The sequence below is a fragment of the Dictyostelium purpureum genome (assembly GCF_000190715.1).
Source record: "Dictyostelium purpureum unplaced genomic scaffold DICPUscaffold_5, whole genome shotgun sequence".
Lineage (NCBI taxonomy): Eukaryota > Evosea > Eumycetozoa > Dictyosteliales > Dictyosteliaceae > Dictyostelium > Dictyostelium purpureum.
This window is the reverse complement of record NW_003519342.1, coordinates 24225-50315: the sequence shown is the minus strand read 5'-3', so window position 1 is coordinate 50315 and position 26091 is coordinate 24225. Positions and strand designations below refer to the sequence as shown.

Sequence of the window (26091 nt, the reverse complement as noted above, 5' to 3'; positions counted from 1 at the left end):
CTAAAAAAAAATCTTTATTAAAACATTTTCCAGGTGACATCACTATAACAAATAAAATAATAAAAAATATATTTAAATTTAAATATATTTTTTTTTTACAATTTGAAAATAATAAAAATAAATGGGAAAATAAAATAAAATGATATTTTAAAAAATTTATAAAATACAACATATAATTTAATATATAACATATATTACCCCCAAAATACAAATTTTAACACAGTTTTTTTTTTTTTGAAATTAATTTTCGATAATAGGTTTAACCTTTCCCTTTGGATTTTAAAATTAATTGTAATAGAAATAAAATCTATGATAGGCATTCTTTTTCAGTTGCTATGTAATAAGTAGATTTTATGGGTTTTTACTTTACATTTTTTTTTTTTTTTTTTTTCATTCTGTAATAATAATCAAAAAATAAATCTAATAAAAAAAATAAAAAAAAAAAAATAAAGTTTATTTATACATTATGAGTCAAACAAATAAAAGGTCAGCATTGCAAGCGATTACCTTTTTTTTTACTTATAAAATTTTTTTTTTCATTTATACATTCAAAAGTAAAATATTTTTTTTTCAATATTTTTTTTTTTTATTTTTTTTTTTTAATTTTTTTTTTTTAAATTTTTTTTTTTAAATTTTTTTTTTTTATAATTTCACTCTTTTAAAAATTAAAAACAATAGTTTTTTTTTTATTTTTTTTTTTTTTTTTCTTAAATCAATTATTTTTATTTCATTTTTGATTAAATTAAATAATTTAATAAATTAATAATATTATCATAATAATATCTTATTGTTTATTTATTTATTTAATTTAAATATTTCTATATATATATATTACATATAATAATAAAAAATGAATTTCGAATCAAGTGAAGATAGGGATGGTGTCAGATTTTCATGGAATGTATGGCCAACATCAAGAGTTGAAGCAACTAAAAATCTTTTGGTTCCATTAGGTTGTATGTATACACCACTTCATCAAAGTTCAGAAACAACACAAGTACCATACCCACCACTTCGTTGTAAAGGTATTTGTAATGCAATTTTAAATCCATTCTGGTATGTTATAAATACAAAAGATAAACAACTATAACAACACGTTTGTTTGTATCAATAATATTAACATTTCTTTTTTTTTTATTTATTTATATTCAAAATTACAATCAAATAAAAAAAAAACATCAAAAAAATTAAATATAATGATTCAATTTTTAAAGTACTATAGCACCACCATATAAAACATGGGTTTGTCCATTTTGTTTACAACATAATCAATTCCCACCACATTATGCAGGTATTTCAGATGTAAATAGACCAGCAGAATTATTACCACATATTACAACTATTGAATATCAATTACCAACACCAGAAACAGCATTACCAATTTATTTATTTGTTGTTGATGTTTGTTTACCAGATGATGAATTACAATCACTTACAGACTCATTAACCATGTCATTATCATTGATCCCAGAGAATTCATATGTTGGTCTTATTACCTTTGGTTCTATGGTACAATTATATGAATTAGGTTTTACAGCATGTCCAAAATCATATGTTTTCCGTGGTAACCCAAGCAATAGTAATTTCAAGATTTCAGATTTAATGCAAAAGGTATTCTTTGGCTCACAAGAAACTATGAATCTTCAAAGCAAGCGTTTCCTTGTCCCAGTCAGCGAATGTGAATTCCATTTAACTTCAATTCTTGAAGAAATCCAAAAAGACCCATGCAGAGTCGCAAGTGATAAACGTCCATTACGTGCCACCGGTATGGCTTTCTCTGTAGCCAATGCCCTTCTTTCAACCATTGCCCCAAATACTGGTGCTCGTATTATGGCTTTCATTGGTGGTGCCGCTACTATTGGTCCAGGTTTAATCGTTTCAGAAGAATTAAAAGAACCAATCCGTTCACACCAAGAAATCATTAAAGGTAAAGCCAAGTACACCACTAAAGCTTACCAATTTTATAAATCTATTGCTGAACGTTCAGTTCAACATGGTCATGCTATCGATATATTCTCTTGTTCACTCGATCAAATTGGTCTCTATGAAATGAGAGAGATGGTTAAAATGACTGGTGGTTATATGGTATTAGCCGATAGTTTCGATCATCCAATGTTCCAACAATCTTTCCAAAAAATATTTAAACGTGACGATGGTGCTCTTAAAACTGGTTTCAATGCCGAAATTCAAGTTTGTACTTCAATGGGTCTTAAAGTTTGTGGTGCCATTGGTCACATGTCTTCAAGAAATAATAAAACACCAACTGTTAGCGAAAATGAAATTGGTATTGGTGGTACTAGCTCTTGGAAAGTTTGTGCATTAGATCAAAATTCAACATTTGCCTTTTATTTTGAAATTTCATCACAACAAAATGTTTCTGAACATTTAGGTTTAGTACAATTCATTACATCATATCAAAATTCATTAGGTAAACAAATTTTACGTGTTACAACAGTCAGAAGAGAGTAAGTAAATTAAAGATAACAATATCTATAATAATTAATATATTAATAAATTTTTTTTTTTTTTTTTTTTTTTTTTAGATGGGCTCAAGCAGTTCAAGACCCAAGTCAAAATATTACATTATTAGCAAATGGATTTGATCAAGAAACATCAGCTGTATTAATGGCACGTTTAGCAGTATTTAAAGCAGAAACTGAAGAATTACCAGATATTACAAGATGGTTAGATAAGATGTTAATTAAATTAGTATCAAAATATGCAGATTATAGAAGAGATGATCCAAATTCATTTAGATTGGTTCAAAACTTTGCTATTTATCCACACTTTATGTTCCATCTTCGTAGAAGTAATTTCCTTCAAGTTTTCAATTCATCACCAGATGAATCTAGTTTCTATCGTTTCATGTTAAATCGTGAAAATGTATCAAACTCATTAGTTATGATTCAACCAACCCTTGAAAAATACTCATTCAAAGGACCACCACATCCAGAGGTTCTCTCAGCTTCATCCATTTCAAATGACTCTATCCTCTTATTGGATACTTTCTTCCACGTTTTAATTTTCCACGGTGAAACTATCGCTCAATGGAGAAAAGCAGGTTATGATAAAGATCCAAACCATCAAAACTTCAGAGATCTCCTTCAAGCTCCAAGAGATGATGCTGCTCATATCCTCAAAGAACGTTTCCCATATCCACGTTATATCGTTTGTGACCAACATAGTGGTGAAGCTCGTTTCCTTTTAGCCATTATCGATCCAAATATTACCCATGTTAGTGGTAATACCACTGGTGGTGAAGTTGTTTTCACTGATGATGTAAATTTACATGTTTTCTTAGAACATTTAAAAAAGTTTGCAGTTCAATCATAATAATAAAATATAATTTTACAAATAATAATAATAACAATAATATAAATTATTGTTATAATATTTTAATTTTAAATTTTTCAATTAAAAATTTTTTAAAATTAAATAATAAAAATAATAATAATTTTTATAAAAAATATATTTATAATAATAATAATTCAAGAACTTTAAAAAATATTTTTAAAAATAAAGAAAACAAAAAAACTATAAAATAAACACATAATATCTTTTTTTTTTTATTAATTTTATATATACATTGAATATTTATTTAATAGACTAGATTTAATTGTTTAACAAATATCGGAATCATCTTTTGGATCTACAGGTGCCATTGAAAGTGCATATTTTGGAATATTATATTTCTTTTTTTCATATGGAATTCTAATTTATGAAATAATAGAAATATTGTGTCAAAAAATTATTTATTTTATTATTTTAATTATTATTATTTTACATACCTATAATGGAGTGCTGTTAACATTCTTGATCTTGCTTCTTCAATTTTATCATTAATAAGTTCGTCATCTTCAATGTATTTGTTTTTGTGAAATGTTGCTCTACATTCATTCCTTATATCATTTTTTTGAGCTTCATTATCCCAATGATTTGCCAATCTCATTATACTTCTAAACATATATAATGATTTGCCTCTTTGGGATAATTTTTCGAAAAATACATAATCCATTGCATTATATGCCGTCATTGCAGCTTTATTTCCTGACATTTTTAAAACTATATATATAATATATTATTTAGGTAATTAGTTTTAATAAAATAATGTAAAATAATTAGAAATTTAAAATAAAAATTAAAAAAAAAAAAAAAAAAATATTTTTTTTAATTTTATTTATTTTAATTTTTTTTTTTATTAATTTTATGCATTTTATAGATTTCCGTTAATTATTTTTTTTTTATCTCTTTTGGTTATTTATATAAATTATTATAATATTTTTAAAATTTACATATATAAAAATAAAATAATAAATTTATTATTTTATTATTTATTAATTTTTTTAAATTTTTTTTAAAATTTTTTTTCAAAATTTTTTTTGTTGTGTTTCAAACTTAAAGCGCAATCTTTAATTTAACTATAAATATTTTTATTTATAAAAGGATTAAAAGAGAATATAAACAAATAAAATAAACAATAAATGAATAGATTGGGTATATAAAAGAAAATAAATAAATTAATAATGGTAAATAATAATCAAGTTGGTACTACCCATAATGGAGGCACTGCAAATAATGGTACCTTAGTATCAGAGTCCCAAACACAAAAAAGAACATTAAAAGAAAAACAGCAATCTGTTGGTGAAAGAAGAGAGTTAAGAAAAGAGTATAGAACTTTAATTCAAGATGTTCAAGCATCAAAGAATGATTTAATTTCTCCATCATCGGATGGTTTATTAAAAACAATTAAAAAGACAGATCAACTTTATAAAAATGTACACCAAGCAAGAGAAGCAGTATTAGATTCAGAATTGCTTTCATTGACGTCACAATATGGTTTAGAACAGGCACAGAAATTTAAAGTTACATTAAATTCATTTGATAGCATTGGATTTTTAACACGTATTAGAGATAGATTGGCCAAACTTAGTAAAGATAATGACGAGGATGAAAATGAAAATGAAGATGAAGATGCAAATCCTCATGATATCTCAACAAAAGGATGGGATGAATTTTCAAAATATTTCGCTTCACATTATAGCACATTACCAGTATTCGACTTTATGTATGGTCCTATAAATTTAGAACCACCCACCGAAAAAAAGAAAGCAGAAAGAAAGAAAAACCAGAAAGATGATCAACCAGTAGGTCAAGTTATACGTGCAGAAAATGTAACTGATACATCTCAAGTAGAAACAGAAACAACCAGTAGCAGAGTACAGTGTATGAAGAAATATTTAGAAAAAAAAAAAAGTGGAATCGATTTTGTTGATCTTGTAACAGATAAACATTTTTCTCAAACTGTTGAAAATATTTTTTATTTTTCATTTTTACTAAAAGATGGTCATGTTAGAATAAAAAAAGAAAATGATTTATCAATCGAACTCACACAGCCACCCGAAGAAAAGGATTATCAAAGCAGAGACGCCATTCCATCGCATGCTGTCGTTAAATTAGATTATAAAACTTGGGAGGTTTGTACACTATTTTATTAATATTTTTATTTTTGTAATTTTATTAACTTTTTTTTATATATTTGCAGCAATTTAAGGGACACTCTTCACAAGAGTTTAATATGGAGCACGAATTAAATGAATTTAAAAAATCACAAGCCCAACACTCTCAAGCTCAACAAAGACCAACCAAAAAGAGTAAACATTAAAAATATTGTATATATGTAAAAATTGATCAGATAAAAAAAAATAAATAAAAAAAAATAAAAAAAATAAAATATACCATAAATATAATTTTTAATAGAGTTTATTTAATTTTATAAATACATTCAACTTGAAAATTTCTACTTTCTTGGATGAATCTGCCTCCTCTTTTAAATATAAAGGAAATTCAGATATCTTTTGGGAAATTACCGACTATAGTTTTATTTTTTTTTTTTATTTACTTTTTTTTTTTTCCTATTTTTTAAAGATATTTTTTTTTTACTTTTTTATTATTTTTATCTAAAAAAAATACATTTTTTTTTTTTCATTTTAACATAGCCATTTACATCATACTTTATATTCATGTATATCAAAATCTCTAATTATAATGAATACACTAAATTCTAGTGAGCAATTATTTTGGAGTGTTTTTAAAAATAAATATTTAGTTAATTTAATATTTAGTTTTTTAAAAAATCGACATGAACCATATTTATCAGTTTCATACAGTCAAATAATCGATATCACATATATGATAAATAATGGAAGAAAGGAATTGTTAAAAGATAAAGTTAAAAGTAATCAATTTTTAGTTTTTGGTGAAAGACCTACTTCTTTTAATATATGGAACCAAATTTTTTGCTTTATTGGGGAAGATTACCAATTTTACAGATATTTATTTAAAAACTATTCAAAAAGAATTTACAATTTAGAAAATATAGCTATTGCCGCAATAAATAGTAAAACCATCACACCAATATTAGTATTAATCAAAGATAAACAATATACACCATCATTTCAAATATTAAAAGAATCTATAAAGTTTCAATTTTTTAAATCAATTAAATTTTTATTAAAAAATTATAAATTATTTTCAAATAATAATACTAATAATAATAATAATGATAATAATATTAATATTATAGAAAGTAATAATGACCAAAATATGTCAATAGACAATACTCTAATTTACAGTTTATTAAATAATTGCATGGATAATAATAGTAATAATAATAATGATTGTTCAATAGTTCATATTTTTTTTTCAAATTTAAATAAAAATAAATCATTATCATCCACGACTAATAAAAATAATTATAAAATTTATAAAATAATAAATTGGTTAATAAATAAACTAAATTTTAGTAAATTGGGAAAGAATGAAGTTATAGAAAAAACAAGTTTGTTTTATCAGTGTCCTTTTGATTTCAAATTAAAGCATTTGGTTGAAGCCTATAGGTTAATAGTTTGCTTAGAATTATCCGAATGCAAGAATGTTTCAATATTGCAACCAGAGGAATTTAATAAATCACTGAGTACATTCACCAAACAGGAATTAAATACATCGATTGATTTAATGGCATCAGTAGATAACCAAATTATTAAAGAGTTGGTCACGGTTTATTTATCAGTTAGGAAACAAGTTACCATCAGCCCAAGATATCTTATTGTGTATAATAGTGGTTGTGATTTTAACGCATTGTGTAAAATAAAAAAATTAAGCAGATTCTCATTACAATATGCAAATTTCGATATATGGAAGCTATATACAGAAAACATTAATGAGGAAGAGAACGAAATATCAAGATTTGAAGATAGTGTCATGAAAAATTATATATCAAAACAGAATGAGGAATTTATAGAGAACCCAAGCTATTTGTTCAAATATGTATCTTGTATTGAAAAGAAAAAGGAGTATATAAAATCAATGTTCAGATACATTCACAGTTGTTTTGATAGGTCTTTGTATTTGCGAACTTTAAACCCAATGTTCTTTTTCAACTTAATATTGATAGCAACAGATAGTTTAGAATTGATCGAATTTGCATACAACGAGTTGAACTTTCATAAAATCATCTCTTCAAAACTATCATACCGTATGTCAAATAGAAAATATAATCCAATAAAATATGTTAGATCAACAAAATCACTAGAATATATTCTGGATCAATGCAATCTCTTTTCAGAATTCGAGAGTAGTTGTTGTTTTCAATTTTGGATTTCTAATGGTAGAGGAGACTTATTAGAGCTATATTTAAATAAAAGACCAAATTTCGTGATGACATTTACCGAATTAACATCAGCAATTAACAATATACACTTATCTGTAATTAAAAAAATAATTGAAAATAAAAAAAGATCAATATTCGATTCACATATCATTCAATGTTTACATGATACAAGAGTCAAAGGAACATTAGACCAAGTTACATTTATTATAGACAATACATCTTTCTTTTGCGCACCTTATAAATTCAAATTCCTTTCATCAGCAGACAGAGTCAGACTATTCAATTGGATACTCAAAGAAAGAGAGAATTTAATAGGAAAGAGAATTATAATTCAAAAAAGAGAATTAAAAGAAATGCAATATTTAACAGGTGACATAAACAAATTTTTAAATTTGGATATATCAAAGCATTTATTCGATTTCGATCTATCATTTAATTCAATAGCAGAAAAATACGATAAAAAAATAATTTTAAAAATTTTAAATGATACAACCCCATCATTTAATAATAATAATAATAATAATAATAATAATAATTATGATAATGAAAATAATAAACTTATATTAGGATTGCTATCAAATTTAGCCAAAAGAGGGTGGCTATCAATATTTAAATCAATTTATAAAAAACAACCAAACTTATTATTGGAAAATAGAATATTTAGCGAAAAAGATTTAGTAAATAATTTATTGATACCATGTGTCCTACACGATCATTACGAATTATGCGAATTTATGATAAACACATTAAACTATAGAATGAATATCAATAACTATATATTTTTAACAAATAAAAATAGTTCAGTCTATTTTAATTTAATTAAAGATTTAGAATCATTAAATTAATAAATTAATAAAAAAGGAAATAAAATGATTTATCACACAAGTTAATTTATTTTTTTTCATATATTTTTTTTTATTTTTATTTTTTTTAATTTTTTTTAATTTTTTTTTTAATTTTTTTTAATTTTTTTAAAATTTTTTTTTTTTTTTCATATCATTTATTTTTAATTGAATTGTTTAAAATAAACAATAAATTATTAATAGAAAAATAATAAAATATGACAGATCCATTAATTAAAAGATCAGGTTTTCAAGATGAAGAAGACTTATCAACTTTAAAATTTCCTAAAGGTATTTAATTAAAAAAGCAATATAATATAATAACAAATATAACAATATAGCAAATATAATAATATATCAATATAGCAATTGGATAATAAAATATCGTAAATATTGTACTAAAGCTTTTTTTTTCTTTTTTTGAATCTATAGATTTAAAAGACGCTAAATTTTTATTAAACTCTGAAGTTGCAATTTTATTAGAACATAGAAAACTTGGATCTGAAAATGAAGGTTTAGAATTTACTCAGTATGTACCATTTGTATTGACTAATGGATAAAAAAACAAAAAAAAGTATATTAACTATATTTTAATATTTTAGAACTTTTCATAAAACATTAGCATATGCAGAAAAATTTAGTAGATATAAAAATAAAACCTCGATTAAACAAGTTAGAGCAGCATTATCAAAACAAAATTTAGAAGAGTTTCAAATTGCTAGTTTAGCAAATCTCTGTCCTGAAACAGCTGATGAAGCTAAAAGTTTAATTCCAAGTTTAAAAGAAATGGACGAAGATGCTCTCCAAGCAATTTTAGATGAATTATCAAATCTTAGAAAATTTAATTAAACACACTCTTTATATTTACAAATACACCTTATAGGTTTTATCACACAATTAAAAAATTAAAATCATAACAATAACAGCAATAACAGCAATAACAGCAATATACACAAATAGATTATTTTTAATGTAAACAATATCAATACTTTTTTTTTTTTTTTTTTGTACAAAAGAATATCAAACAAACGAATCACAAATAAATAACTACATTAATAATATTAGTATTTAATAAAATCAAAAATAAAATTTTAAAATTAAAATTAAAATAAAAACAATGATTTAGAATTATTATTATAATAATAATAATAATTATTTATCAAATTTAATAAAAAGAAATAGGATATTGTGTTTTAATTACATAGTTTTTTTTATTTAAATATTTTTAAAATTAACCAAAGTTCTCTTTGAAATTGGAGTATCTTTAGAATTGGTTACAGTAAATTCAACATAACTGCCAGATGAAAATTTGGTTACTAACGGTGAGACACCCAAGCATAAAGCGTCGTTTACAACTGTTGCCATTGGAGTATTTTTAGAAAGGATTAAAATATCTGGTGTAAAATGGAAATTTAAATGTTGTAAATATCTCATACTGATTGGTGCTTCTGCTGGATGTAATGGATAAAAGTTTCTTTGGTTGATTATAGATTTGCAAATATCTTGGGATTTATCTTTTGTTAATTTACTGTAAATAAATAAAATAGTTAGTAAATAGTATAGATAATAAATTATTATATATGTTATTTTTACTTTTTGAAATTTGCTTTTGATTCTATATGATGATAAATTTCGGTTGTAGTCAAACCAATGGAAAAAGATTCATTTATTAATAATGTGAATGGGTTTGGTACAAATAGTATATTCTATAATATTAAAAAGATAAATAGAATTAGTATTGGGTGGAATAATTTTAACAAAATAATTATACATTACAGATGGTAAGTTTATATTTGGATTAAATGGTGGTTGTGGTAAAATGTAATCATGATCTACATCTTTAAGTGATGGTACAATTAAAACTTTAGTTGAAGATGGTATTTTTTCACTTATGGTTTTCATTAAGTTATTGAAGATTTCGGTAAAAGTTTCAGAGTATTTGGAGAGATGGTGATTGGTATCATCAATGAATGGACCCATTAAGATAAGACAATGTGGCTTACGTTCTGATACTATCGAGCATAAATCATGAAGTGGTACATAGTCAACAACAGGTTTTGAAAGATCGAATGGACCTGATGCAACCATAACAGTGATATCACCAGTTTCTTTACGACTTTCATTTGGATAGAATGGTAATGGTAATGGTTCATACATTTGCTTTGCGTAGTATACATTTGAGCCAACTGCTTTTTTAGCTTCTGTCATTAAAATTTGACCTGAAAACATACAGTAATCAACAGGAATATTGTTTTCTAATGCATGTACAGATGATGTTGTATCTTTTGGTGCTGTTGCTTTTACTGCTTGTTCATTACCACTTCCCAATAAAAAGAATTTCTTTGGTAATTGGGTTTCTAAATCGTATTGCCATGCTCTACCTACAGTTCTAACTAAAGAGGACTCGCCAGTTTCAAGTGGTACTGGGAATGAGTTGGGTGTTGTCTTAAATGATTGGACACTATCTTTTAAAATTTTAGTTCTCTGTTCGATTGTATCACTATAGTACTTTATTGGATAAAATGGTTCGCCTATACCTTTGAACTCAATTGGTTTCTTTTCTTTGTTATTGGCATCTAATGTTACTTGATTATCATTGTACGATAAAATCACCCCTCCTATATTTTTTCTTTCATTATAGCTATATAATGGTGCTGGATTTTTTAGTTTTAAAGTTCTGTTTGTTGTTGTTGTTTGGGCATTAGTACCAAAATCAAATTCAAAATCTTGGTCTGTTGGATCTATTCCTATATTGTTATTATTATTATTATTATTATTATTATTATTATTATTATCTATAGTGGTTGTTGGAGTAATGGTTGGGCTATTTGAAGTAACGACTGTTTTATTTGAAATATCAGCATCATCCATTACATCTCCTATATCTACATCATCGAATAATTGTGGATCTTCTTCAACTATAACACTAATGTTTGTCATATTAAATAAAAGTGTTAATAATGAATCTTTTAATTTTTATATTATTTTGTCTGTTTATGACCTACTCTTTTTGCTGTGCTGTTTTTATTTGCTGTAACTGTTTCGATTTCTTTTTTAAGTGTGTTTTAAAACCCTCTAAATGTCTAATATAATTTTCGTTAATCTTTTTATTTAATTGAAAAATCTCCCATTCTTCAGAAACAATATCTTCGGTTAATTTTAACTCTTCTATAATGCCTTGAACCTTTAAAAGTTCCTCGTCATTAAATCCACCAAAACTATTACTATTAATATGAATTGTTGGTCCCATTTTTTAATTATTATTTATTAAGTATTTATATAAATAATAATAAAAAAAAAAATTTAAAAAAAAAAAAATTTAATTTTTTAAAAAATTTAAAAAAAAAAAAAAAATAAATAAAAGCGCCACTAACCATAATCGTTAAAATAAACAAATAATATATAATATGAATCTTACTTTAAATTAAAATTTATAGATAAAAAAAACTTTATTTCTTTTTTTTTTTTTTTCAGAAATATAAAATTCAAACCCATAAAATAATAAAAAAAAGATTAAATTTTATATTTAAAATAACACCAAAAAAGAGTTTAAAATATTTTTTATTTTTATATTTTTAAATTATAAAGAAATAATAAATGAACAGAGTTTTTAATAGTTACAATAAATAATAAAGAAAAATTATTTCTTTAATAAATATACATTTTTTTTTTAAACTAATGTTTTTTTAATACAAATACCATATGGTCTGATATCTTTTTCTGTTGGTGAAATCCAATACTCCTCGACATTTGTTTTTTCTTTTGAAATTTTTACTAGTGTTTTTGGGTTAACACGGTTTTGAAATACAACAATATAATTGTAACCATCGTTAAAAAAGGACTTTGCATATTTTTCTGCACATTCGATCAATGGTGTAGAGTAAATACCAACTCCAAAAAGAAATCTTTTACTTTTTGATAAATTATAACCATCTTCTGCAATAGAACCAGATTCCGATTTACCTGTACCATGATAAGAAACTGGCCATTCACCTTAAAAATTATTAAAAAAAAAAACTAAAAATACTAAAAAAATTGATTTAAAAATTGTATTAAAAATAAAACATTTATTTTATTTAGTAATTTCATTTTTAAATATATTATTATAATCATTAAAGACCGAATTTTTGACAAAATCTGCCCTTGAAAATTTGCCCATTCTCTTAATAAAACACATTGTTATACCCCAACTTTTAACGGTTGTCTGTTACAAACAACTTTGCACCAGAAAAGGTTCTTTCTTTTTCAACAGATGAAGAAGAAATTGAAAATCAAAATCAAAAAATCAATAGATAATTTATTTTTTTACTATTTTTTTTATTATCATTTCTATTTCTATTTTTTTTATTATTTTTGGTTTTTTTCTTTTTTTGTGTTTTCAATTTTGTTTTGATGGTGTCTCCAAACACCATATACACTGCCAGCAAAAAGTAAAGTTAATCCAATTGATAATGTAGTTGCTAATGCAATAGTTTTTGTTTTCTTCTTATTATCTTTGGCTGCTAAATGTTCAATATTATTAAATGACGAATAGATTGTATTATTACCTAATTTAAGTGTAAATGGAATCGTAAGAGTTGTATTACTACTTTCTTTATCTTCTAATATAAGATCCTTGTTAAAGTTATGAGGTAAAATTAGTTGACATGTAATTATATCGATTGTACAGTTTTTGTTATACTTTGTGCCATGGTATAACATTGAACAGTTTTTAGTTGCAAAAGTTGTATTATAAACTGTAGGCAAACCAACATCGTATGGTTCTCCAAAGTTAAATCCAGTTATATCAAGATTGATTAAACTTTGTTGTTCATCATATTGTATTTTAGAGTTGTAAACAATACCTTCTTTTCTATTAATTTGATTTGATTTTGAAAAGATACCATTTAAAAAGAGTTTTAATGTGGATGATGATATACCTTCTTTAATATGAACTGATATGTTATTGCCTTGGAAATCAATCATAGTAGCTTCATCGTTAAAAGTTGCACTTAATAACTTGTGTGGATCAGTTTTAGATGAATATGTTTTTAAACCATCACAATAGTAATTAACAACTGGTTCTGATTCTAAACAACCAAATGATGTAGGATACAATTGTTCATTAATAAGTTTACATTTAACAAGCTCCATTATATAACTATCTGATATAATACCATCAATTGTAATCGATATGTTCGAAGATATTTCAATTGATTCTACTTTAAATTTAATTTGATAATGGTCTATTACTTGACACTCTTTTTCTATACCATTATATATAATATTGCACAATGATGAATTTGTACCAAAATTAACACCATAAAGTATAACAGTATTTATTGGATCATTATATTCGACATTATGCAATAAAACTTTCGGTTTTGCATATGAGTACTCTATTGTAACATTTTTGTTTGCAAATGTTATAGTTGCTTGTTTTGTACCAGTACCAGGTATAACATTAAAAGAATATGTGTTGTTTACTTTATTTCCAATTGATTTTGAATTTTGAATTTTAAATAATGGATTAAAAGAATTACTTTTATAATATTTACAATCATAAAATGAAAGTAAAACTATTAATGGCGTTTTAGAATCTGTAGATGGTGGTGATATAATTTCAACATTTGAATTTGCATTAATAGTATATTCATTTGATTTTAAACCATTTACAACTAATTGAACAATTGCACTTCCACAAAAGAATGGAATCTTGAATACCGATTCAGTTTCATCAGTTTGTATGGATAATGGTAATATTATTTGTTTTATATTACTATCATATGTTACAATAACTTGTGTAGAATTATCATTATAACTACCATGGTATTTACCTTGTATTGTAAAGATAGAACCATTTTGTGTGACACTTGAAATAACAGGTTTTGAATATTCATAAATTAGGTTATTTATACTGCATATATTGTTTACACACACTTGAATTGTATTTTGATTATTATCAACTCCTTTTGGTAATGTACATTTGATATAGGTTAAATTGCTAGGTGGAATGATGTTACATAATTTGCCAAAAATTGTAATTTTAATATCGTTCTGGTCTTTTTGTGATAAAAGTTGTGTACCAGTAATTTCAACAATACCTTCATTATACTTTGTAGCATTTGTGGAATATGAGGCTGGGTATGGTGGTATTTGTATTGTATTATTTGTATAAAGGTTATAAATAAAAATTGAAATATTTAGCTCTTGAGTGTATATTGATGAATAGTTTAAAACCATTTCTTCATAACCAATTGATGTGATATCACTTTCTTTTAAAGGAGAACCATTAATATATACAAATACTATGGCAGATTTAAAACGTCCTTTTGTGGTATTATAAAAATTATCACCTTTAATTGTTAGATGCTGATTTGTGGTATTATAATATGCTGATGAGATCGATGGACTTTGAAATGACCAGTCATAGCATTCATGTTCATCGGAATCTAAACAAAATTTAAATTTACCGTAACCACGTGGAAATGTAATTGAAAGAAAGTTTGGATTATAGTTTGGGTCATCATATTCACCGGCAACAGTTACATTTTGATAAAAATCATCTGATTTAAAAAGTGCCACTTTTAAATCACCAGTTCCGAATCTCATGTACTCTCCAGTTACATTTACAATACCACCCTTTGTTGGAGGATTATTTAAAAACGTTACATTATATGGAAGAAACAAACATCTATTTAAGCCGTATGACTGATAGCCACATTCGGTTTTATTTGTTATACCATCAACTATACAGGCATCTACTGCGGATCCATAGTATTTTTTACTATCCATAGTTGCTACATAACTAACTCTGTCAAAAATATAATTTGAAAACCTGGGATCGGGGTATTTAGACCAAGTAAAATTAAGATTTAAATAAGGAATTTTAAAATATGGATCTTTATAAACGGTTAAATTAAGTGGAACAACATCAGTTAATCCAGAATAGTCACAAACAATTTTCCCATATGAAGAATGAACCTCTAAAATTTTAAATAAATTATTTAATATTTAAAAAAAATTTATTTAAAAAATCTAAAACTTACCAAGACCAAAGCAAATGGACAAATGGATCAATAACACCAAAATTAATATTTTATTTTTTTCTTTAAACATATTTTTAAAAATTATCCAAAAATAAAATTGTTCAAAATTATATCTTCTTTAAAAAAAAACAAATAAAAAAATAAAAAATAAAAAAAAAAGTAATTTAAAAAACAATTAAAAAAAAAAACAAAAAAACAAATATAAAAAAATAATAACAAATTTGTTTTTTTTAAATCAGTTCCCAAATAAGCTCAATAAAAAAAAATAACTATTTTTGTGTAGAAATAAAAATATTCACAATATTATTATAATTTTACATATAAAAAAAATGTTTTTAGTGTGAAAAAAAGTGTGTGGGTGAATTTTTTTTTTAATATATAATTTTTGAAATAAAAGTTGAACTTAATGGCGATACCAACGTCATCATAGAATTGGGGAATGGGTAGAGTTCTAAAATTATCGTTATCTCCATTTTTACCGATTATCGTTCATTATCCATTTTTTAAAAAAAATTTTATCTCTTTTTTATCTTTTAAAATTTGCCATAGATCCAAAATAACAGTTCAAATACGCAAATCATAATTTTTTTCTTTTTCGCCCTTTTTTTTTTATTTTTCTATTTTTTTATGAATTCCTCCAAAATGCAAAAAAAAAAAAACTAAAAAAAAAAAAAAAAAACAAAAAAAAAAAAAAAAAACTGAAAAAAACTCAAAATTTTTTTTTTTTTTTTTTACATATAAATTTTTTGGTTATTTGATTGTTTTTGGGTTTTTTTTAATTTTTTTAATTTTTTTTTTATATGTAATAATTTTTTTTTTTAACTATTTAATTAATAATTCATTGTCCTCGATGTTATTATTTCTAATTTCTGGAATAACAAATAATTAAAAATGCACATATACACTATATCATAATATTTTGATAATATTTCAAAATAAAAAGTTCCTTAATGTTTAGAATTATATCTTAAAGAATTGCTTTTCATTATCAATTGGTATACTAATTTGTTATTCTGAGCCATCTACGACCACTGTGGTTGCACTCATATGATTTTAATGGTACATGAATTCTATTTTATTGCTATTATCAAGTATATTATTAAAATAACTTTTAAAAATATCTTTTGCCAAAGGTGAAACAATGTCTTAAAATTCTTGGAGTATCTACAGTTTTTTTTCAATAATTTTTTTATAATTATTCATTGTAACCTATTTAATTATTTTTAATCACTAAACTACAACTGTACATACCATTGATTCATATTATCTATATGAAAATTCCTTATTAATTTAACAGTTTTATTAAATTATTAAGAAAAATAAAATATTTTTAAATTATCAAAAACAACAATAGGATCTATTTTGTGATATAAATTTAAACGCCATCAAATAAATTTTTCTCTTTTCCTTTTAATTTGCCCAGTATGATTGTTTACTTTATATCTTAAAGTATTGCTTGTCATTGAAAATCTTTTAATTCAAGCAAATACTTTTCTGGCAATTATCCTGATTGATTTTTGAATTATATCTTGTTGTTTTTTATTTTGATGTTTTTTTAATGGTGGTTTATGGTTTGAAATAACAATTTAGCATACCAATTAATAAAGATATTAGAAATTTATTTTATAGTTGTAAATAAAGTAAATCAGCTTTAACCTTATTGGTTTATTGTTGTCCAAAAAGTGGAAAGGTATTGCAGATTGGCTTTCCTTCAGGTGTTTGTAAAATGATATTGTGTTATTGAAGTAGGTGGTAAAAATAAGATATTAAACAACAAAATAAAATTCAAAATGTATTTTCTAAAATTAAAAGATTTTCGACAAGCAATATTTTAAGATATAAATTTAAACAGGAAATTCCTTAGATAATGTTTTAAAAAGATATCACACAATATAATGTAAATTTGAATTTTTTATTAATTATTATTTAGGGATTAGAAATAATAACATTGATGTTACAATGAATAATAATATTAAAATTATTAAAAAAAAAAAATTTAATATGCAAAAAAAATTAAAAAAAAACCAATTTATTCAAAAATCATCAAAAAATAATATGGGAAAAAAAAAAAAAGTTTTTTTCAGTTTTTTTCAGTTTTTTTTTTTTTTTTTTATTTTTTTTTTTTTTTTTTTTTTCATTTTGGAGGAATTCATTAAACATTTTATTTTTTATTTTTTATTAATTTTTTTGCAATTAATATGGGCGCTTTTTTTTTTTTTTTTGAATTTAAATTTTTAAATTTTTTTTATTATAAAATTATATTGATTATCATATTTTTTTTATTTTCCTTTGAAAAATCTTCACAAAACCATATTAATAAGAGTCTTTTACTCCCACCTCTTCAATAATAAAATGACAATATAATATTTTAAAAAAAAAAAAAATATAAATCATATTATAAAATCATATTTTTTAAAAAAAACGTAATAAATAAATAATTAAATTAAATAAGATTTTTATTTTATAAAATATTTTATTACATGTATATAAATTTTTATTTATTTTTGTACACTAATTCTTATTTCTATTTTTTTTTTTATTTTTTTTATTTTTTTTCTTTTTTTGTGTTTTCAATTTTGTTTTGATGGTGTCTCCAAACACCATATACACCACCAGCAAAAAGTAAAGTTAATCCAATTGATAATGTAGTTGCTAATGCAATGGTTTTTGTTTTCTTCTTATTATCTTTGGCTGGTAAATGTTCGATATTATTAAATGATGAATAGATTGTATTATTACCTAATTTAAGTGTAAATGGAATCTTAAGAGTTGTATTACTACTTTCTTTATCTTCTAATATAAGATCTTTGTTAAAGTTATGTGGTAGAGTTAATTGACATGTAATTATATCGATTGTACAGTTTTTGTTATACTTTGTACCATGGTATAACATTGAACAGTTTTTAGTTGCAAAAGTTGTATTATAAACTGTAGGCAAACCAATATCGTATGGTTCTCCAAAGTTAAATCCAGTTATATCAAGATTAATTAAACTTTGTTGTTCATCATATTGTATTTTAGAGTTGTAAATAATACCTTCTTTTCTATTAATTTTATTTGATTTCGAAATGAAACCATTTAAAAAGAGCTTTAATGTGGATGATGATACACCTTCTTTAATATGAACTGATATGTTATTGCCTTGGAAATCAATCATAGTAGCTTCATTGTTAAAAGTTGCACTTAATAACTTGTTTGGATCAGTTTTAGATGAATATGTTTTTAAACCATCGCAATAGTAATTAACAACTGGTTCTGATTCTAAACAACCAAATGATGTAGGATACAATTGTTCATTAATAAGTTTACATTTGACAAGCTCCATTATATAACTATCTGATATAATACCATCAATTGTAATCGATATGTTTGAAGATATTTCAATTGATTCTACTTTAAATTTAATTTGGTAATGGTCTATTACTTGACACTCTTTTTCTATACCATTATATGTAATATTGCACAATGATGAATTTGTACCAAAATTAACACCATAAAGTACAACAGTATTTATTGGATCATTATATTCGACATTATGCTTTAAAACTTTTGGTTTTGCATATGAGTACTCTATTGTAGCATCTTTGTTTGCAAATGTTATAGTTGCTTGTTTTGTACCAGTACCAGGTATAACATTAAAAGAGTATGTGTTGTTTACTTTAGTTCCAATTGATTTTGAATTTTGAATTTTGAATATTGGATTGAAAGAATTACTTTTATAATATTTACAATCATAATATGAAAGTAAAACTATTAATGGCGCTTTTGAATCTGTGGATGGTGGCGATACTATTTCAACATTTGAATTTGCATTAATAGTATATTCATTTGATTTTAAACCATTTACAACTAATTGAACAATTGCACTTCCACAAAAGAATGGAATCTTGAATACTGATTCAGTTTCATCAGTTTGTATGGATAATGGTAATATTATTTGTTTTATATTACCATCATATGTTACAATAACTTGTGTAGAATTATCATTATAACTACCATGGTATTTACCTTGTATTGTAAAGATGGAACCATTTTGTGTGACACTTGAAATAACGGGTTTTGAATATTCATAAATAAGGTTATTTATACTGCATATATTGTTTACACACACTTGAATTGTATTTTGATTATTATCAACTCCTTTTGGTAATGTACATTTGATATAGGTTAAATTGCTAGGTGGAATGATGTTACATAATTTGCCAAAAATTGTAATTTTAAGATCGTTCTGGTCTTTTTGTGATAAAAGTTGAGTACCAGTAATTTCAACAATACCTTCATTATACTTTGTAGCATTTGTGGAATATGAGGCTGGGTGTGGTGGGATTTGTATTGTATTATTTGTATAAAGCGTATCAATATAAATTGAAATATTTAGTTCTTGAGTGTATATTGATGAATAGTTTAAAACCATTTCTTCATAACCATTAGGTGATATATCACTTTCTTTTAAAGGTGAACCATTAATATATACAAATATTACAGTAGGTGTTATAAGTCCTTGAGTGGTATTATAAAAATTATCACCTTTAATTGTTAAATGCTGATTTGTGGTATTATAATATACTGATGAGATCGATGGACTTTGAAATGACAAGTCATAGCATAGATATTCATTTAAATCTAAACATAATTGAAATTTACCATAACCAGGTGGAAATGTAATTGATAGAAAGTTTGGATTATAGTTTGGGTCATCATATTCACCGGCAACAGTTACATTTTGATAAAAATCGTTTGATTTAAAACGTGCCTTTTTTAAATCACCAGTTCCAAATCTCATGAATTCTCCAGTTACATTTACAACCCCACCCTTTGTTGGAGGACTATTTAAAAACTTTACATTATGTGGGTATAACAAACATCTATTCATTGTGGATGATCTATAGCCACATATGGTTTTATTTGTTGGACCATCTATTACACAAGCAGTTGCTGCAGACCCATAGTATTTTTTACTATCCATAGTTGCTACTAAAGTAACTCTGTCAAAAGTATAATTATGATACATTGGATCAGAAAATTTAGACCAAGTATAATTAAGAGTTAAATATGGAATTTTAAGATCTGGATCTTTATAAATGGTCATATTAAGTGGAACTTTCTGATATAACCCAGCAAAATCGACATCTACTCTTCCATAATGAGTGTAAATTTCTAAAATTAAAAATTAAAATTATAATTTTAATATTTAAAACATAAAATATAATTTAAAAGAATCTAAAACTTACGATAACCAAAACAAATTGACAAATGAACCAAAAACACCAAAACTATTTTTTCTTTAAACATATTTTAAAACTATCCAATAGTAAAATTGTTTCTTTATATATAAAATAAACAAATAAAAAAAAAAAAAAAAGTTAAAAAAAAAAATAAAAAAACAAGTAAAAATAAAACATAAATTTGTTATTATTTTTTTAAATCAGTTCCCAAATAATGAAGCTCAATAAAAAAATAACAATTTTTATATACTAATTTATTATTTATATTTTTACATATAAAAAAAAGTGTTTTTAGTGTGAAAAAAAGTGTGTGGGTGTATTTAGGGGTGAAATTTTTTTTTAAATATAATTTGCAATGTTATTTATTCTTTTATTTGATTAAAAATATGTCCTCACTTTGCATTTTTATAAAAACTATAATTTAATGTATTAGTAAAAAAATATGTAACCTGCATAAATAAAATAAATAAATAGATTAATTTAATTATTATTTAAAATATTTTTTATTATTTTTATTATTTTTTTATTTTTATACATTTTTTCTATTTTTTTTTATTATTTTTTATTTTTTATCTTTTTTTGTATTTTCAATTTTGTTTTGATGGTGTCTCCAAACACCATATACACTTCCAGCAAAAAGTAAAGTTAATCCAATTGATAATGTAGTTGCTAATGCAATAGTTTTTGTTTTTTTGTTATTTTCTTTGGCTGCTAAATATTCGATATTATTAAATGAAGAATAGATTGTATTATTACCTAATTTAAGTGTAAATGGAATCGTAAGAGTTGTATTACTACTTTCTTTATCTTCTAATATAAGATCTTTGTTAAAGTTATGTGGTAGAGTTAATTGACATGTAATTATATCGATTGTACAGTTTTTGTTATACTTTGTACCATGGTATAAAATTGAACAGTTTTTAGTTGCAAAATTTGTATTATAAACTGTAGGCAAACCAATATCGTATGGTTCTCCAAAGTTAAATCCATTTATATCAATATTAATTAAATTTTGTTGTTCATTATATTGTATTTTAGAGTTGTAAACAATACTTTCTTTTCTATTAATTTGATTTGATTTTGAAAAGATACCATTTAAAAAGAGCTTTAGTATGGATGATGATACACCTTCTTTAATATGAACTGATATGTTATTGCCTTGGAAATCAATCATAGTAGCTTCATCGTTAAAAGTTGCACTTAATAACTTGTTTGGATCAGTTTTAGATGAATATGTTTTTAAACCATCACAATAGTAATTAACAACTGGTTCTGATTCTAAACAACCAAATGATGTAGGATACAATTGTTCATTAATAAGTTTACATTTGACAAGCTCCATTATATAACTATCTGATATAATACCATCAATTGTAATCGATATGTTTGAAGATATTTCAATTGATTCTACTTTAAATTTAATTTGGTAATGGTCTATTACTTGACACTCTTTTTCTATACCATTATATGTAATATTGCACAATGATGAATTTGTACCAAAATTAACACCATAAAGTATAACAGTATTTATTGGATCATTATATTCGATATTATGCTTTAAAACGTTTGGTTTTGCATATGAGTACTCTATTGTAACATTTTTGTTTGCAAATGTTATAGTTGCTTGTTTTGTACCAGTACCAGGTATAACATTAAAAGAGTATGTGTTATTTACTTTAGTTCCAATTGATTTTGAATTTTGAATATTGAATATTGGATTAAAAGTATTACTTTTATAATATTTACAATCATAATATGAAAGTAAAACTATTAATGGTGTTTTAGAATCTGTAGATGGCGGTGATATAATTTCAACATTTGAATTTGCATTAATAGTATATTCATTTGATTTTAAACCATTTACAACTAATTGAACAATTGCACTTCCACAAAAGAATGGAATCTTGAATACCGATTCAGTTTCATCAGTTTGTATGGATAATGGTAATATTATTTGTTTTATATTACTATCATATGTTACAATAACTTGTGTAGAATTATCATTATAACTACCATGGTATTTACCTTCTATTGTAAAGATATAACCATTTTGTGTGACACTTGAAATAACAGGTTTTGAATATTCATAAATTAGGTTATTTATACTGCATATATTGTTTACACACACTTGAATTGTATTTTGATTATTTTCATCTCCTTTTGGTAATATACATTTAATATAGGTTAAATTGCTAGGTGGAATGATGTTACATAGTTTGCCAAAAATTGTAATTTTAAGATTATTCTGGTCTAATGGTGATAAAAGTTGTGTACCAGTAATTTCAACAATACCTTCATTATACTTTGTAGCATTTGTGGAATATGAGGCTGGGTGTGGTGGTATTTGTATTATTTGTATAAAGGTTATAAATATTAATTGAAATATTTAGTTCTTGAGTGTATATTGATGAATAGTTTAAAACCAATTCATCAAAACCAATTGGTGAGATTTCACTTTCTTTTAAAGGTGAACCATTAATATATACAAAAATTACGGTTGGTGTTATACGTCCTTGAGTGGTATTATAAAAATTATCACCTTTAATAGTTAGATGATGATTTGTGGTATTATAATATACTGATGAAATCGATGGACTTTGAAATGACAAATCATAGCAATAATCTTGATAGTAATCTAAACAAATTTGAAATTTACCATAACCAGGTGGAAAAGTAATTGATAGAAAGTTTGGATTATAGTTTGGGTCATCATATTCACCGGCAACAGTTACATTTTGATAAAAATCATGTGATCTAAAAAATGCTTTTTTTAGATCACCAGCTCCGAATCTCATGAACTCTCCAGTTACATTTACAACGCCACCTTTTGTTGGAGGTTTATTTAAAAAAGTTACATTGTATGGAGAAAATAAACATTTTGCCACATCGTAATCTCTAAACCCACATATGGTTTTATTTTTTTCACTATTAATTACACAAGCAGTTGCTGCGGACCCATAATATTTTTTACTATCCATAGTTGCTTCTAAAGTAACTCTGTCAAAAACATAATTGAAAAACTCGGGATCGGGGAATTTAGACAAAGTATAATTAAAAAATAAATATGGAATTTTAAGAAGTGGATCTTTATAAATGGTAACATTTAGTGGAACAGGATCATATAATCCAAGAAAGTCAACAACTACTTTTCTATATGTAGAATGAACATCTAAAATATTTAAATTAAAGAATAATTTTAATAATTAAAAAATCAAATAATTTAATGAATCTAAAACTTACTATAACCAAAGCAAATTGACAAATGAATCAATAACACCAAAACTATTATTTTATTTTTTTCTTTAAACATATTTTTTTAAAAACTATCCAATAGTAAATCTGTTTAATATGGTATCTTAAAAAAAACAAAAAAAAAAAGTAAAAAAAAAAAAAATAAAAAAAAATTACTAATAAAAAAAAAATAATTACAAATTTGTTTTTTTAAATCAGTTCCCAAATAATGAAGCTCAATATAAAAATAACAATTTATTTGATAATTATAATTTCACATATAAAAAAAAGTGTTTATAGTGTGAAAAAAAAGTGTGGGTGGGTGTATTTAGGGTGAAGTTTTATTTTTAATTTTTGCAATAAATTTTGAACTTAAGAGTGATATCTATTTATACTTCTTTTTTGAAAAATATATCCTCATGTTGCAGTTTTAAAGAAACTATAATATCATGTAATAATACAGAAATCTCTATATATAAACAAAATAAATAAATAAATTTTTTATTCTAAAAACATTTTATTTTACTATTTTTTTTTTTTGAACATTATTTCTTATTTCATTTTTTTTATTATTTTTTAATTTTTTTCTTTTTTTGTGTTTTCAATTTTGTTTTGATGATGTCTCCAAACACCATATACACTACAAGCAAAAAGTAAAGTTAATCCAATTGATAATGTAGTTGCTAATGCAATAGTTTTTGTTTTTTTCTTATTATCTTTGGCTGGTATATGTTCAATATTATTAAATGACGAATAGATTGTATTATTACCTAATTTAAGTGTAAATGGAATCTTAAGAGTTGTATTACTACTTTCTTTATCTTCTAATATAAGATCTTTGTTAAAGTTATGTGGTAGAGTTAATTGACATGTAATTATATCGATTGTACAGTTTTTGTTATACTTTGTACCGTGGTATAACATTGAACAGTTTTTAGTTGCAAAAGTTGTATTATAAAATGTAGGCAAACCAACATCGTATGGTTCTCCAAAGTTAAATCCAGTTATATCAAGATTAATTAAACTTTGTTGTTCATCATATTGTATTTTAGAGTTGTAAACAATACCTTCTTTTCTATTAATTTGATTTAATTTTGAAAAGATACCATTTAAAAAGAGTTTTAATGTGGATGATGATACACCTTCTTTAATATGAACTGATATGCTATTGCCTTTGAAATCAATCATAGTAGCTTCATCGTTAAAAGTTGCACTTAATAACTTGTTTGGATCAGTTTTAGATGAATATGTTTTTAAACCATCACAATAGTAATTAACAACTGGTTCTGATTCTAAACAACCAAATGATGTAGGATACAATTGTTCATTAATAAGTTTACATTTGATAAGCTCCATTATATAACTATCTGATATAATACCATCAATTGTAATCGATATGTTTGAAGATATTTCAATTGATTCTACTTTAAATTTAATTTGGTAATGGTCTATTACTTGACACTCTTTTTCTATACCATTATATGTAATATTGCACAATGATGAATTTGTACCAAAATTAACACCATAAAGTATAACAGTATTTATTGGATCATTATATTCGACACTATGTTTTAAAACGTTGGGTTTTGCATATGAGTACTCTATTGTAACATCTTTGTTTGCAAATGTTATAGTTGCTTGTTTTGTACCAGTACCAGGTATAACATTAAAAGAGTATGTGTTGTTTACTTTAGTTCCAATTGATTTTGAGTTTTGAATTTTGAATAATGGATTGAAAGAATTGCTTTTATAATATTTACAATCATAATATGAAAGTAAAACAATTAATGGCGTTTTAGAATCTGTAGATGGTGGCGATATAATTTCAACATTTGAATTTGCATTAATAGTATATTCATTTGATTTTAAACCATTTACAACTAATTGAACAATTGCACTTCCACAAAAGAATGGAATCTTGAATACTGATTCAGTTTCATCAGTTTGTATGGATAATGGCAACATTATTTGCTTTATATTACTATCATATGTTACAATAACTTGTGTAGAATTATCATTATAACTACCATGGTATTTACCTTGTATTGTAAAGATAGAACCATTTTGTGTGACACTTGAAATAACGGGTTTTGAAT

The 26091-nt window shown here is 24.0% G+C and overlaps 10 protein-coding genes across 10 annotated transcripts; 4 read left to right on the top strand and 6 right to left on the bottom strand.

The window, feature by feature from the left end:
* Positions 1 to 668: 668 nt before the first annotated feature.
* Positions 669 to 3549, top strand: DICPUDRAFT_44673 (uncharacterized protein). The gene is made up of 3 exons (XM_003283230.1): positions 669 to 1056; positions 1215 to 2465; positions 2544 to 3549. Exons 1-3 carry the CDS (start codon positions 851 to 853, stop codon positions 3331 to 3333), a joined length of 2247 nt encoding a protein of 748 aa, XP_003283278.1. The 5' UTR covers positions 669 to 850; the 3' UTR covers positions 3334 to 3549.
* Positions 3550 to 3620: 71 nt separating this feature from the next.
* Positions 3621 to 4054, bottom strand: DICPUDRAFT_25505 (uncharacterized protein; the record flags this gene model as incomplete). Its single annotated transcript, XM_003283214.1, has 2 exons — positions 3621 to 3711; positions 3789 to 4054. The coding sequence occupies 2 exons, from the start codon at positions 4052 to 4054 to the stop codon at positions 3621 to 3623; spliced, it is 357 nt and encodes a 118-aa protein (XP_003283262.1).
* Positions 4055 to 4523: 469 nt separating this feature from the next.
* On the top strand, positions 4524 to 5662 carry DICPUDRAFT_146906 (uncharacterized protein; the record flags this gene model as incomplete). The annotated part of the gene is made up of 2 exons (XM_003283229.1): positions 4524 to 5474; positions 5543 to 5662. 2 exons carry the CDS (start codon positions 4524 to 4526, stop codon positions 5660 to 5662), a joined length of 1071 nt encoding a protein of 356 aa, XP_003283277.1.
* A 383-nt stretch (positions 5663 to 6045) lies between these two features.
* On the top strand, positions 6046 to 8514 carry DICPUDRAFT_146905 (uncharacterized protein; the record flags this gene model as incomplete). Its single annotated transcript, XM_003283228.1, has 1 exon — positions 6046 to 8514. One exon carries the CDS (start codon positions 6046 to 6048, stop codon positions 8512 to 8514), a length of 2469 nt encoding a protein of 822 aa, XP_003283276.1.
* A 215-nt stretch (positions 8515 to 8729) lies between these two features.
* On the top strand, positions 8730 to 9360 carry DICPUDRAFT_85770 (RNA polymerase II core subunit; the record flags this gene model as incomplete). The annotated part of the gene is made up of 3 exons (XM_003283227.1): positions 8730 to 8802; positions 8944 to 9040; positions 9114 to 9360. 3 exons carry the CDS (start codon positions 8730 to 8732, stop codon positions 9358 to 9360), a joined length of 417 nt encoding a protein of 138 aa, XP_003283275.1.
* A 339-nt stretch (positions 9361 to 9699) lies between these two features.
* Positions 9700 to 11761, bottom strand: DICPUDRAFT_96307 (uncharacterized protein; the record flags this gene model as incomplete). The annotated part of the gene is made up of 4 exons (XM_003283213.1): positions 9700 to 10039; positions 10105 to 10217; positions 10288 to 11437; positions 11517 to 11761. The coding sequence occupies 4 exons, from the start codon at positions 11759 to 11761 to the stop codon at positions 9727 to 9729; spliced, it is 1821 nt and encodes a 606-aa protein (XP_003283261.1). The 3' UTR covers positions 9700 to 9726.
* Positions 11762 to 12181: 420 nt separating this feature from the next.
* Positions 12182 to 15618, bottom strand: DICPUDRAFT_96306 (uncharacterized protein; the record flags this gene model as incomplete). The annotated part of the gene is made up of 3 exons (XM_003283212.1): positions 15540 to 15618; positions 12921 to 15476; positions 12182 to 12504 (listed from the first exon to the last, which is right to left on the bottom strand). The coding sequence occupies exons 1-3, from the start codon at positions 15607 to 15609 to the stop codon at positions 12182 to 12184; spliced, it is 2949 nt and encodes a 982-aa protein (XP_003283260.1). The 5' UTR covers positions 15610 to 15618.
* Positions 15619 to 18084: 2466 nt separating this feature from the next.
* DICPUDRAFT_74234 (uncharacterized protein) lies at positions 18085 to 20831 on the bottom strand (the record flags this gene model as incomplete). The annotated part of the gene is made up of 2 exons (XM_003283211.1): positions 18085 to 20696; positions 20771 to 20831. 2 exons carry the CDS (start codon positions 20829 to 20831, stop codon positions 18085 to 18087), a joined length of 2673 nt encoding a protein of 890 aa, XP_003283259.1.
* Positions 20832 to 21326: 495 nt separating this feature from the next.
* Positions 21327 to 24074, bottom strand: DICPUDRAFT_74233 (uncharacterized protein; the record flags this gene model as incomplete). The annotated part of the gene is made up of 3 exons (XM_003283210.1): positions 21327 to 23092; positions 23220 to 23933; positions 24005 to 24074. The coding sequence occupies 3 exons, from the start codon at positions 24072 to 24074 to the stop codon at positions 21327 to 21329; spliced, it is 2550 nt and encodes an 849-aa protein (XP_003283258.1).
* A 535-nt stretch (positions 24075 to 24609) lies between these two features.
* Positions 24610 to 25381, bottom strand: DICPUDRAFT_71382 (uncharacterized protein; the record flags this gene model as incomplete). The annotated part of the gene is made up of 1 exon (XM_003283209.1): positions 24610 to 25381. A coding segment is annotated over exon 1 (742 nt), but the record flags the coding sequence as incomplete, so codon positions are not given.
* Positions 25382 to 26091: the final 710 nt, after the last annotated feature.

Bases quoted from the DNA above. Each gene is read 5' to 3' on its own strand.
- DICPUDRAFT_44673 (XM_003283230.1), top strand. From the start codon at position 851: ATGAATTTCGAATCAAGTGAAGATAGGGATGGTGTCAGATTTTCATGG. The intron at 1,057-1,214 runs GTATGTTATAAA...CAATTTTTAAAG, and splicing joins GCAATTTTAAATCCATTCTG to TACTATAGCACCACCATATA. The intron at 2,466-2,543 runs GTAAGTAAATTA...TTTTTTTTTTAG, and splicing joins GTTACAACAGTCAGAAGAGA to ATGGGCTCAAGCAGTTCAAG.